Raw genomic sequence first — 13,594 nt, forward strand, 5'->3', positions numbered from 1 at the left:
GCATGTAATGTATCCCAGCAGTGCTATGAGCAAGACTTGTTTGACTATGGACACCTTGCGATGCCTGGCAAGCTCTCGTCTTGCTTTCTTGTCAAGAAAACAATCATTGGTGTCTGTCTGCTCATGTAGGATGCTGACAAAGAGATCATCAAGAACCTCAAGAACCGTGGTCGTCTGGTAAACCACAGCACATCCAAGCACAGCTATCCGTTCTGCTGGCGCTCAGACACACCGTTGATCTACCGTGCAGTGCCTTCGTGGTTTGTCAGAGTCGAACACATGCAGGAGGATCTGCTCAAGGCCAACTCCGAGACATACTGGTGAGCACAGCACACCTTGATTAATCTTGGCAAATTATTGTGTTGGGATAACTTGTCGGCACTACTCGGCATAAGTCGGGTTGGTGATTTTGCTGTGCATAGCATTTATCTGCTAAGTAGGCAAGTCCTGTTAATTTTGATCTCACTTTGCTTTATACATGGCACTACATAATGTAAAAATGATATCCATTCTGGGATCTTGCCAGTGACATTGTGCTTTAGAGCTGAAAATTCTAACCATTATGTCATGGCTACTTTATGCATGCAAGCAGATAATGCTTGTGTTGCGCACTGAGAAATTCCAAAATTTTTCTGTCTTGCTTATTTTGCATAAGTGACAACTGGTGCCAAGCGATGTGCTGGGGACTGTGTGTGCATGTTTTTTTTACTTACCCTTTGGACTCGTGTAAGGGCTGCACCCCCAACTTGGCATCCCAGAATTTGGAAAAAAAAAAATTTTCCATTGGAGAAGCACTCGTGTTTGGTGCCCCGGTAACACGCATGCACATCAGTGAATTTTCACGCGCTGCAAACTTCTGCGTGCTACTAGTAGTCAGAAGGAGCTGCAGATTGACCTCTGATGCAACGGTACTGGTGCCCCAGAAAGTAAATGAAGCATGTGAGCGGTGGCAGAACCACATCTCCGTGTACTAGCGGCAGCAGTGCATACTACATAGCATGGCACAAAGGTAATTCGCGGAGGTCATGCAATATGTTTTTGACCGCTGTTTCATCGGAGGCTCTAGCGAAGAAGTGCTTCTTCCAATGGTCGACGCTAGGGGAGTTGGCTGAGTTTGGCACAGCTATTCTTCAATGGCAAGCAGCTCACGCCAGAACCATTTGCTTGATAAACGCACGGCGCCTGTCGCTGTCCGCTGTTATTGCCGTTATATTTATTTCTCTTTTGCAGCCAGGTAGCCCACATACTGCATAGAAAGGGCGCGAAGGCAGTCGATTTGCGGACTTTATTTATTTTATCTCTACTTATTTGTGCGGAAGTTAAATAAGAATCACCAAATTATGACACGGCAACTATAGTGTTTCCGTCAACAGCACGGAAATAAATGGTTTCTGCAAGTGCATAAAGGTTCCCCTAGCGTCGACGGCTGGAACTAGCGTTCCTTCGCCTGAGCCGGTAATTAAGCAGGATTTAAAAGCACATTGAAAGGTACTGCAGATTTTCTTTGCGCATGCTACGTAGCTTGTGATACAGCTGCTACCACCAGGAGATGCAGATCGGCCAGCGTTCTCGTGCACCGTTTACTTTCTGTGGCACGTGTACATCTGTGGATCCGGGGTGTGCACAAGCCACTGGCTGCACCGGCACCATTTGATCAAAAGGCTTGGTCCCATGTAAGGGCTGCACCTCGTCAAAATTGGGAAAAGAAAGTGCAACCCATACTATTCTATATGGTAATTCATACTTTGAGCATTAGCAGATCCTCACAGAAGTGAGCAACAAGTACATAAGTAGAACTTCCAACAAAGGGGAATTCAAAAACAAAAAGAGCATTTATCACTCTGCACTAGTATACAGTAGGCAACAGCGTTATAAGAACAGCTAGTCAGGGGAAAACATCTGCAATTTTTGTGCATTTAGTTTTACACTCACACAAAACTCACTGGTAAAGAAACCAAATGCGACAACGGAAATGGTAGATCAAGGAAAAGGCATTGTATGCAAAGGCATTTATATGCAAATTTACCTTCACAGAAAAGTTTTTTTTTTTTATGAGCTTTCGTAATAAAAGTGCTGAGTCGTCGTTGCCATCTGCACTTAGATTTTACTTGACTGCATTATACATGTCAAAAAAAGTTGCAGGCCTGTTAGGCACACACAGTGCAGTTGCAGCATATGCTGTAGGAGTGGCTTCATCGGAGCTCTATTTTCAGCAGCACACACTAGAGGGTTTTCATGGCAAAGTCTCCGAGTCGTTTTCACGAGAACGAGCTGAATTACCTTGTAGCACTACCTATGCAACTGCTGTATGTCATAACACCTGGTGGAATACAGCGCAACTGTAATGCAAAGTTTGCACGTATCGATGCTACATGGCGCGCATCTCGCATTTCGTGACAAGTGGCACGATACAGTGCTTCTCTGCTGGTGGTGGTGGTGATCATGGTGATTTATTGGCATACCCTTTGAAATGAGACAGTGAGAAATAGTCACCTAGCCTGCTTGATTTGATCAGGTATTCTCTATGTGTTTTCCATTCTGTCATTTTTGTATACATCTCCTTAATCTTCTTTTTCTTCCTCAAAACTTCTCTGTCTACCTTGTATTGCTAGCTATACAACTGCTACATGGCATGTCACCTCGTGGTATAATATGCAACTGAAATGTAAAGTGTGCATTTATAGACACTACACGGCATGCATCTCAAATTGCGTTACTCCTTGCGTGCTAGGACGCGTGTGTAGGGCATGTTTCTACAGCTGCAAGTGCTGGCGTTTGACACAGTGGTAGAGTGCAGCACGACCGATAAATCAGACACCGATAATCTGGACATGGTCGGTAAATTGGACAGCTTCGCGGCACCGCCAATGGCCTATAGACTTAATATGTGAACACGATCAATATTTTAAACAGCTGCCAACTCTGCATTCGATTATCCGGACTTCACGGCTGTAGCGCATGCAGATTCCGCCGCCATTACCGCCTCTGGCAACCCCGACTAGACATCAAGTATGGCCTCAGAGATTGCATGTTAGATGGTAATCTCTGAGGCCTTGCCTCGGTAGCACCACTACAACTCGGAGATTTAACTGCAAATGCAATCTGACTCGAGCCCTTGCAGTCCTTGCATCAGCGTGCAGCACAATACTGGCAGAAATACAGGCACACTTTGTTGCACGTAAGCGAAAATGAGTGCAGCAGGCAATTGGTCACTTATTCCTTGCACAGGGGCCTTGAAACTTAAAAAAAAATGATGTTTCTTTAATACATTTGTTTTTTCCGACATTTGATTGTTAGGACTTCTTTATGTTCCTGTGGAGTCCTAATTATCAGTCATCGGCTGTAGTTGACTTCTGGTGATCCTGGTCCCGGCAAGAACTCCGTTCTTTTTTTTTCTCATTCCTGGCAATAGCTGTGATGGACACCAGCGGTTGTGTGAAAAAGCATTGCCAACTGAAACAGTTATTGGAATGTGCCCATAACAGCTTGCACTGTAATATGTGGCCGAGAGCGTTCCTGGCACTCTGCACAGATAGCAAGCTTGGCAGCATGCTAGGCATGGTCTGTCTAGGCATGGTTGCAAAGTGCAGTTAAACTGTCATTCCAAGAATGCTTAGTATAAATGAACTACTGTATTTGAGTTGATTTCTCTCTAGGAGTCGCACATACCCACTGCCGTGCTTTGGTCACGAATTGGATGGTACTCAGTAAGGCATGCCTCGCATGTCCTGCTAGCAAATGAATAGTGCTCTTGCTGGTGCATCTGTGAATGAATGTGCAGCAAATGAATGGTGCATTTGTTGCTCTTTAGATTGCAGCGGTAGCCTCGTAGTGTTGCCCAGAATCTTTTTTTAATTCTTCCAGTGACACTAGGGAGTGGTGGGCAGGCTGGCTCACGGTCTTCCAGGAGTACTGGGGCTTCCTTCCGAAAATATGGTCACATGGGATTCTTAAACGTATTCAGTAGTTGGGTTGCACATCTACCAGTAATTTAGTTAAAATAATCAGAGTAACTAGAGTTTGATCTCTTTTGTCTTCAGTGGTCCATACTCAATGTTGTTTGCGGTTCATGACAGGGTCCCTGATTTCATCAAGGAAAAGCGTTTTGGCAACTGGCTCAGAGATGCCCACGACTGGGCCATATCCAGGAATCGATACTGGGGCACACCAATTCCCATATGGGTCAGCGATGACGGCGAGGAGGTAGGTATCATTCTGCCTTTTTTGTCCTTCATGAGAAGCTCTTGTGGGAATTTATTGCAGATGAACCCACTTATAACAATATTCAAGTGCCACGAAAATTCCATTGTTATAACAGGTTTGCATGAAAAAAATCAAAATAGGGGGATGGCAGAGCTGTTGTGAGAAAACTATAATGGTGAGGAGGCCAGTGCCCCTCCCCACCACCTTCCTCCATCCACTTGTTTAACCGCTTCCTGGGCACTCCGTTCGCGTGTAGCAAGCCAAGGCTGTCAGCGTTAAAGAATGGCACTGCTATAACAACTGCAAAGAGGGTTCACTGGTGGCAAGCGATATGCGAGCTCCGCCGAATACTTGATTTAAAATGGTCAACTTTGCGATTATTTGAATGTAACATGAGGGTCGAGTTCAAGGTATAAAAATTTTGAAAACAAAACTTGCATTATGATCAAGTGATTATGGTAATTGTTGATGCAATGGTATTTCTCATTATACTTTGCGAAACCAACCTTTGGTAGAACCAAGTTTATTCCATGCTTCTTAAAGGAGAACATGTCTGCATGACTACTTTGCATTTACAGATTGGCTATAACATAGGCATTGAGCAGTGTGGTTGGAAACCTGTATTACCAGCTAAAAATTATTGCTCACCTGTGCCTCTGTAAAATCATGTAGTACACATTATAGGAATTTAGTCCTCTGACTTTGCTTGTGTGCATGTGTGTCCATGCAGGTACTGTAACTAGCTTTCCAGATTCTGAACTCTTGGCATTAGTGATTTCTTCTAGTCGTGTGTTTACTTGAAAGCTTCCTTATCCCACCGGGCCACCAGTGGCATCTGTCTTATTGTTTGATTTCTTTCAGGTTGTCTGTGTGGGCTCTATCAAGGAACTTGAAGAACTGACAGGCGAGCAGATCACTGACTTGCACCGAGAGACGTGAGTGTCATCTTGATGCCAGCCTGTTATTACATCCAATCAATTTTGTTATGAGACAGCATGAGTGTGACTTTGAACAGTGGCCGCAAGTGCACATTCATTTTACTTCTTCTTTCAGGGTAGACAAGCTTGTGATTCCTTCTGCAAATGGCAAGGGTGTCCTGAAGCGCATATCTGAAGTGTTTGACTGCTGGTTTGAAAGTGGGAGCATGCCATATGCACAAGTTCATTACCCTTTTGAGAACTTCAAGGAGTTTCACAACTGCTTCCCAGCAGACTTCATTGCGGAAGGTGTTGACCAAACACGCGGCTGGTGAGGCACAAATTTCCGTGTGTGTGTGTGTGTGTGTGTGTGTGTGTGTGTGTGTGCGTGCGTGTGCGTGCGTGCGTGTGCGTGCGTGTTGTGTGTGTGTGTGGTTTATCATAGCATAAGAAGCCAACAAACAGACACCAAGGACAACACAGGGGAAATTACTTGTACTTACTAATTGAATTAAAGAAATGGAAAATTAATGGAAATGAAAGTGGATAAAAAAACAATTTGCCGCAGGTGGGAAATGATCCCATGTCCTCACATTATGTATGCGATGCTCTACCAATTGAGCTACCGCGGCGCATTTCTCCCATCCACTTTACGGGGTATTTAGGTATGTTTACTACTAGAACTAACCCTGGGAGCGTTAGCCAGCGCCACCACTCACAAACCTTGGTGGCGGATGTGGAACATCCTTTCTGCCGCAGGTGTCACGAGTACGTGATGTCCTTGGTGTCTTTGTTTGTTGGCTTGTTATGCTATGATTAATAAATATTGGGCCCCTTGATTAACCCCATTTCTTCTCGTTTATGGTTTATCAGTAGCAGAGATATTAGTGAACCTTTGTGTTCTTTTCTCTAAAGAAATATAGCATTGATGTGAATAATAAATAGTTATATCAAGTCTGTCTGGCTTTTTTACTTGTGCTGTCTGTAACCTTAGTCTTTCAAAAGTCTTTGCTCATCAACCTGCGTCTCACTCGTATTTATTTCTTTGCTTGTGCAACCTTCATCAAAAGTACGCATACCAAGGTACTCTATACCGAACAAAACAATTTTGGCGATTTATACTGGCAACGTAAACTGATGAATGCACTTTGATGTTTGCTATGCCAAACATGAGCTGCAATCTTCAATTTCAGGTTGTATGCTAACGCAACATTTTTCAAGGAAATTCTTTTAAATTTTTTATCTTTTTCACTGAACATATGGTTGTCATAATGTGATCACAGCTGTAGATAAAAAAATTCTTTTGAACTCTAGAGCCATGTGCTAGAATTCTTTTGTCCACCGTAAATAAATGAACTTCAAATTTGTTATTGTATACCTTGTTTTATCCAGGGAATTTAATTGGCTTGCATGACTTTTTTTCTTTCTTTTAATGTGCATGCTACATTTGCCACTGCATCGTCATCCTTTGTAAAAAAAAATGTATGCAGGTTCTACACGCTGCTGGTCCTTTCAACGGCCCTTTTTGGCAAGGCGCCATTCAAGAATCTCATTGCCAACGGCATGGTGCTTGCCAGGTGAGCTGAACTGGAGTAATATCATCTGCACTACCAACAGCATGTCTTCCATGTGCTGAGCCAACAAACTGGCAAGAGCTACATCTTGGTATCATGGTAACATTGCATATCCATGTTAACTATGATGAAGCAGCATGGTATTAACATCAAGCTAACATGGTTTTGTTTCAAGTTGTCCGCAATTTAGATAATATTGAGTCTGGGGCCACTGGCAAAAATAAATATGCACTCGCAGTTTTATTGGAACTGAACTCTACTGAGAATTGTTATTGTTCTTATGCATTAATAGTGTGTAGTGGCACATTTTACTTTTAACGTGTAGCAGTGCTTAGGTAATATGCATGCATGTGTAACTGCAAACCTTTGTGTGCGCATGTGCCGAGCCATTCTTGCAAATGAGTAGTGTTACAGTTTTAGATGGCTAAAGGTTTTACTCAATAGCCCATTACCACTTACATCATTTGGGATGACGGCAAAAGAAAAAAAGAAATTTGCATGAAAGTTTCACTAGCTGCCTTTGATAGGCTGGTTGAAGTCAGATGCTTTGTTTTAATTAGCTTCAGTACATGTTGTTCATTTTGTATTGACTTCCTGCTGTTCTGGTCGTGCCTTGCATTTCAGTGATGGCCAGAAGATGAGCAAAAGAAAGAAGAACTACCCTGACCCAATGGATGTCGTAAAGAAGTATGGTGCAGATGCTCTGAGGTACGAATTTTAAAAAAAAGATAAAGACACGTGTTGACATTCTCTCTCAGTGCTATCACTTGCCACATTTAAGTGCCTCAGCTTACCTTGAACACTATTTCGAACGCTTTTATTTACTGAATGACTTGGCAAATCCTGTTTCTATTTTGCACAAAAGCAGTGCAGAAGCTGCAATTCTCGTCATCTCTTGACTGATTAGTGCTTGCAACAGCGCAAGCCTCGTGACTTCCTTCACAGCAAGGCCACGGCGCACATATTCATCTGAGACACACTTCTCATTACCAAGCAAGTGCACATGCAGATTATTTTTTGCCACTGTCGCCACGTAGTCGCCCATTCCGATGTAAACTGAGACTTGTCTGAATTAACCGATGTGCAGTCCGAATCAACGAGGCTTTTATTGCGTTATATAATGCATACGCCTGCGGGGACCAAAGGACGAGTCCGAATGATCTGATTTTTCAAATTAAAGAGAGTTGAATTAACGAAGTTTTACTATACTAAGATGTGAACATTGTTTTATATGAATTGTGATGACGACTGTTCATTCAATATTTGTTTCGATTTGCTTGTGGTACTATTCGATTTAGTGTCAAAAATTACTATTCGCCCATCGCTAGGTGGTATGTATGTATGGTTGGCCATGACCTGGCCTTTTTCTTGTGAATGCAGTAGACTGCCTCTGAGCTGAAATCTGTTGACATAAATCCTTTCGTGAGTTTAACATTTTCAGCACCTTGTTCATATTCTGTAGGTTGAGTGCTCTTTGGCTTATTGTGCTGTCTGGTTTGGTCTGGCGGGATGAGCAGATTTCCAGGGTGCCTGAAAGTTCACTTCAAAAGGAGTTCATTATGCTGTCAATACATGGTTTAATAATTGTTTTCTTCTAGGTTGTACCTGATAAACTCTCCTGTGGTGAGGGCAGAAAACCTGAGGTTCCGTGAGGAAGGCGTTCGGGACATACTGAAGGATGTGTTCTTGCCTTGGTACAATGCCTACCGATTCCTGGTCCAGAACATTGTACTTTTTGAGAAGGTGCGCAGGGATTTTCTGGCTGCTCTATGGGGCTAGTTCAAAATGTGTTGGGAGAAAGGAATTGTTGCCTAGTCTTATACCAGCAGATCATTCCATTACCTGAGGCCTGAGCTGTACTTCTTTGTTGCCATTGCAGTTCTTTTTATGGAAGAATCTCCATCTTTTCACATGCATAACAGAAGGGGAGGCTTCTGATGGGTATGACATTGTAAAGAAATTATTTACAAATATGGCACCCACTTCATGACTCTGTGCAATGCAGCCACGTAACCTGTGGATGCCCACTTGTCCATAGTCCAGGGCCTGAGTGTACACAGATTACAAAACTGGATCTGGATTGCACTATTCTAAATTGATTGATTGATTGATTGATTGATTGATTGATTGATTGATTGATTGATTGATTGATTGATTGATTGATTGATTGATTGATTAAATTTAACTTCCCAAAGCAATATAGGGGTTTTAAGAGATGTCACAGAGGACAGCTTCGAGATATTTTTATCACTTGGTTTTCTTAAACCTACACCCAATGCTCAATACACCAGCGTTCTTGCATTCTGCTCCTCGTCAAATACCACAACCATGAAACGATGCAGCCTCTGGGTGACCACAGCAGGTGCATTATGTTCAAATGAGACTACAGTGTGACTGCAGTGACCATTCCCGTCGTGAAGTGACGAAAATGTCAATCTCTTAATGTTCTTAGAACATTGAGAGATTGAGCTTTCGTAAAGCTTACCTACTAGTACAGTAGCTCACTGACTGTGGCATACTGCTGCGGAGTGTGATAATGCGAGTGTCATTTCCAGTCGCGGTAGTTGCATTTCAATAGGGACCAAATGCAAAATCACTCGCGTGCCATTCGTTGGCTGCACAATAAAGACTTCTGTGGTAAAAATTAGCCTGGAGCCCTCCACTAGAGCGTCCTTCATTACCCACTGTACAATTTCAGGGCATTAAGCCCTATAATTTGCATTTAATTTCAGTTCTCTTCAAAACTCAGTTGCCTTGTAGTGGAGCTCACTGCATTTTGATGTTGCAAGATTGATATAAAAAAAAAAAGTAAAGATCTCGCTTCATAATCAAAGTATGGTCCAGGTTTTTTCTCAAGCTAATAATCGTACTAAACAAAGAGCGAAAAGAAAGAAAATCTTTTATATATGTACTTGATGCACTTTTAGATGTCATTATCAGCATTCTTTATTTTCAGTTGCTGTATTTTGTGCCAGGATAGCCATTCATGTGCTTGACACAGTTGCAGGTGACAATAATTTGTAAATGGTGGGATTGATGCATAATTGATGTGCTTTCCTTTTTGTGATGCTGTAGTGTATGCCAAAATAGCTATCATCTGACCGTGGCATTCTTTGCAGGCACACGAAGAGAAGTATGTGTACAGTGAATCGAAGGCAGGCTCTGCAAACTACATGGACCGCTGGATTCTCTCATACACCCAGAGCTTGGTACTGTTTGTCAAGGCAGAAATGAAAGGTTGGTGCTGATTGAAATCAGTTGTGTTCCTGCCAAAGCATTATGATTGCTTTATGTTGCAGGGCTAGCTAACTCGGGGCCTGTTTTATAGGATGGTTTTCTTTTTTAAAGATCAGGCGGAAATAATAAAAAAAATGTCACCTGTGGCAGATGCCATAATAATGGTCTTTGAGCTGGGTTTCTCAAAGCGATGGACATTACCCGCATGAGAAATCAAAATGCATAATGAACTAATGGACGATAATTCACTAATCAACTTTTTAATTAATTTCATTGAAGCCCATATTGCAATTTATGAATTGCAGCCAGTGAGCTTGCAAGGCACATCCACTTGGAACGGATTCAGAGGATTGCACAAGTTATTCGATATGTATACTTTCGTTTTTAGCAAACTGCCGTTTCATGCATTGAAGCCCACGAGTAACTGGAATGCTGTGTATTTCGTCACACACTTTGGGAATGAATACCTAAAAACTGGTGCCATATTGAAAATTTGTTCCAACTGCATCGCCTTGCTGACTCACCGGCTGCAATTTATAAATTGCAATATGTGTGCCTTAGGGTTATCAACTAAGTTAATCAGAAAAAAAAATTAATTAGCTGATTGTGCAATTTCATTCACTGTGCAAGTAATGTGCACATATTTGAGTAATCTACCTCAGTGGCTACACAATGCTATCTGTATCGGACTATCTTTGAAAATTCTCTATGATAAAAAGAAAGCACCCAGTATGCGCAATCTGGTCTGAGGTTGTCACTTGGATGTCTGCTTCCAAATGTTTTTGCTATGCAAAAGCTATAAAAAATCTGAGCTTCTGTGTGGTATGAACACACAACAAGAAATGGTAGATGCAGTGAGCTATACATCTTGTTCATAAATGTTGTCTTTCCTAAGAGGCAGTAGTTTGGCAAATGTGAAGTACAGAGAAGCACATTTGCAAATTAGGGAAAGGGTCTATCAATGTGAATTTGCACTACTTTTCTCTCAACTCTTAGCTCTGTAGTTTAGACATAAGAAGGTCCAAGCTGTTTTTTCTTTCATTCTTTTTGTAATGTTTGATATTTCAATGACAAGTGTGCAGGCAAGCCAATTAATAACCTAATGTACAAGTAATACCGTGATAATTTAGAAAAGCCTTTGCATGTATTCGGGATTTTCGCTTTTGGTGGTAGTGGGAATCTATTAACCCTAAACGTTTTTCAAGAGAATTGTAGCATTAACATTAACATAACCTTCAATTTCCATGCTGCAAGTTAGGGAATAAACACTTTGTCGCGATAGCTGGAATTTATACTTTGGCAAGTGAATTGACCACTGCCCAGTTTTCCCAAGCTGTTCTATTATTTCTCTTTATTCTTTTTAAATTGATTCAATGGAACAGTTATGTACGAAGCTAGGTACTTCTGTACTTACTTAAATCTAGGCCAGCCCCAATTCTAAGCTGACCCCCGAATGTCTGAAGCCAGATAAAAATAAAAAGCTTACTTCGAATGTAGGCCAAACAAAAAGGTGAGGACAGCGCTCACAGCATGAACACAGCATTTATTTAATATGACCATGCCGAGCTCACTCTACATTATCATCACTGCTAGCCTAGTCACCCTATAGCCCCTATTGTCACCCTATTGTCACCCTATTGCACACATCCACAAGCATGCTTGTGGATGTGTGCAAGCTCACCTCCGCGCTCCCATGCATGCGCAGACAGTGCGGCACGGCTCACTGCATCGAAACGTGGCGCGATCTCAGGGAACAGCTCCTCTGTTATCGCGCGCTTATTTTCCTTATCGCTGTCATCTCTGCGTTGTGGCACGCGCAAAAAGCATCCCCCGTTGCCCCCTCCAGCAACACGCATTTTTCTCATCGATGCTGAAGTCCTGCCTGGCTTGAACGTTTGACAATGCCTCTACGGCTAGCACAACTTTTCAATTGAAAGCGGCACTATAGTGGTATCGCCAGTTTGGTGCCATTATGATAACGCCACGCTATGGGCCACGCCACATGCCGATACGACAGGGGTCAAAATAGCGACGTCGCTCATGTACTTCAGTTGGCTACTGGCACGGCTAATAGTGACTGTGATCCTGAATTATCTAGATGGTGCCAGCTATGCACTGTATTTATCATATTAAATAACGACCTGGCACGTTTCTTAAAATCCTCAAATTAAAGCCGACCCTAGAGTTTGACATATGATTAGTATTTGAAAAAAACTCTGCCTAGGTTCGAATAAATGCGGTATATGCTCAATCTACTGTGACTACAAGTAAACACATTTCTTTCTTTGTTTCTTTCTTCCTTTATTGATTTTTTTTTCCCCTAATTTTTTTTAGAGTATCGCCTCTACACTGTTGTGCCGCGCCTGGTCAAGTTTGTCGACCACTTGACCAACTGGTACGTCCGGATGAATCGTAAACGGCTCAAGGTACATCTTCAGCTCTTTCCTTCTTAATCAGTTTTGGATGTTCTGGCTGGTATTCTGCCTTTGTGTATTCGAAACTGTGTTGTGTTTTTATTTGATGTGGTTATTTACATATTTTTTTAAGTTATGCTCAGTTTTGATTTCATGTTTGTTAAACCACCTCTTCACGAGAGCACGAAACTCAAGTCAAAGTTGTCCGATGTATCTCAATGTCTTGGTTTAAGTTGCAGTCAAAGCTTTATATAATGAGTCATGCGGGGCTATCGAAATTTGGTTGTTATATTGTAATGTCATTGTAATGAAAAACTTGCAGTTATAAGTCAGTGGACAAACCTAGGAATGAAAACGATGTACCTTGGCAGTAAACGAGTGTGCAGACAAGCATACTCTTAAATAAAGATGTTTCACTCACTTCAGAGCTGCTTTACTTGAAGAAATCAATGATTTTCTTCTGGTGCATGCAGTATGCACAGCCGATTAGGATTGTGTCTACATCTTCCGCTTTGCGCTATACCTCATTGGTTACGTCATTGCACCGAGTGATGAAAGTGCGGACTTTGTTCATGTGCACTAAAACATCAATGCTCGACACGATCTCATCTTCTGTTTACGGTCATCCACGGTCGTCTTCCTTCGGGTCGTCATCGTCACTGGACATGTCGCGAGTGCAGTTAACAATCTCTTCAGTTATCAGGTCCGCCGCCGTTAGTGCTGCGCTGTCGCTCTCCATGTAGTCATCAAAGGAAGAGACGGTGGGCAGCAGTTCCGCAGCCTCAGTCCACAGGTCTCCTGGGTTGTTGTCGGTCACCTTCAGGTCATCTTCAAGCTGCACAGGCACTTTGGCAAGCCCTGCTTTTTGCCAGGAGTTACTTATGGTGGAGGCCTTCAAGTTCCACTAAGCTCTGTGAGCATTTCCGCTGCCTGACGAATATTGATTGCAGTCGGCTGCTTTATACGAAGGTTGATAATCAACCGCTACACAAGGTGCTTACAAAATTCTGCTTTCACACTCTTTATAATGCCCGGATCTAGGGGTTGCAGCAAGGACTTATTGTATGGCAGCAGAAACTCCAAGCGAACGTGTGTCAAGCGAGCATTCACCACCTGCTGTGGGTTTGCGCTGCGTTGAAACTGACGAGGCTTCGGCACCTTGCAGCAGCGGGACTTTCGCTGCATAATCCTAGCCACTACACTGCTTGGGCACAGGGACCACATTATTGATCCCTCCTGGATTTTATTA

At 42.6% G+C, this 13,594-nt stretch overlaps 1 protein-coding gene across 3 annotated transcripts in view; it reads left to right on the forward strand.

Annotated features, from left to right (window-relative positions):
• The window catches only part of IleRS (Isoleucyl-tRNA synthetase), a 54,036-nt gene that overhangs the window by 18,178 nt on the left and 22,264 nt on the right, over positions 1–13,594 (forward strand). For all 3 annotated transcript variants that reach the window (XM_065437516.2, XM_065437515.2, XM_065437514.1), the window contains exons 12-20: positions 130–320; positions 4,077–4,203; positions 5,065–5,138; positions 5,257–5,451; positions 6,611–6,697; positions 7,319–7,402; positions 8,293–8,437; positions 9,814–9,931; positions 12,266–12,357. In XM_065437516.2, coding sequence (XP_065293588.1) covers positions 130–320; positions 4,077–4,203; positions 5,065–5,138; positions 5,257–5,451; positions 6,611–6,697; positions 7,319–7,402; positions 8,293–8,437; positions 9,814–9,931; positions 12,266–12,357 — 1,113 coding nt within the window. The remainder of the gene's footprint in view (positions 1–129; positions 321–4,076; positions 4,204–5,064; positions 5,139–5,256; positions 5,452–6,610; positions 6,698–7,318; positions 7,403–8,292; positions 8,438–9,813; positions 9,932–12,265; positions 12,358–13,594) is intronic.

This window comes from Dermacentor albipictus, chromosome 5 (genome assembly GCF_038994185.2).
Source record: "Dermacentor albipictus isolate Rhodes 1998 colony chromosome 5, USDA_Dalb.pri_finalv2, whole genome shotgun sequence".
NCBI lineage: Eukaryota > Metazoa > Arthropoda > Arachnida > Ixodida > Ixodidae > Dermacentor > Dermacentor albipictus.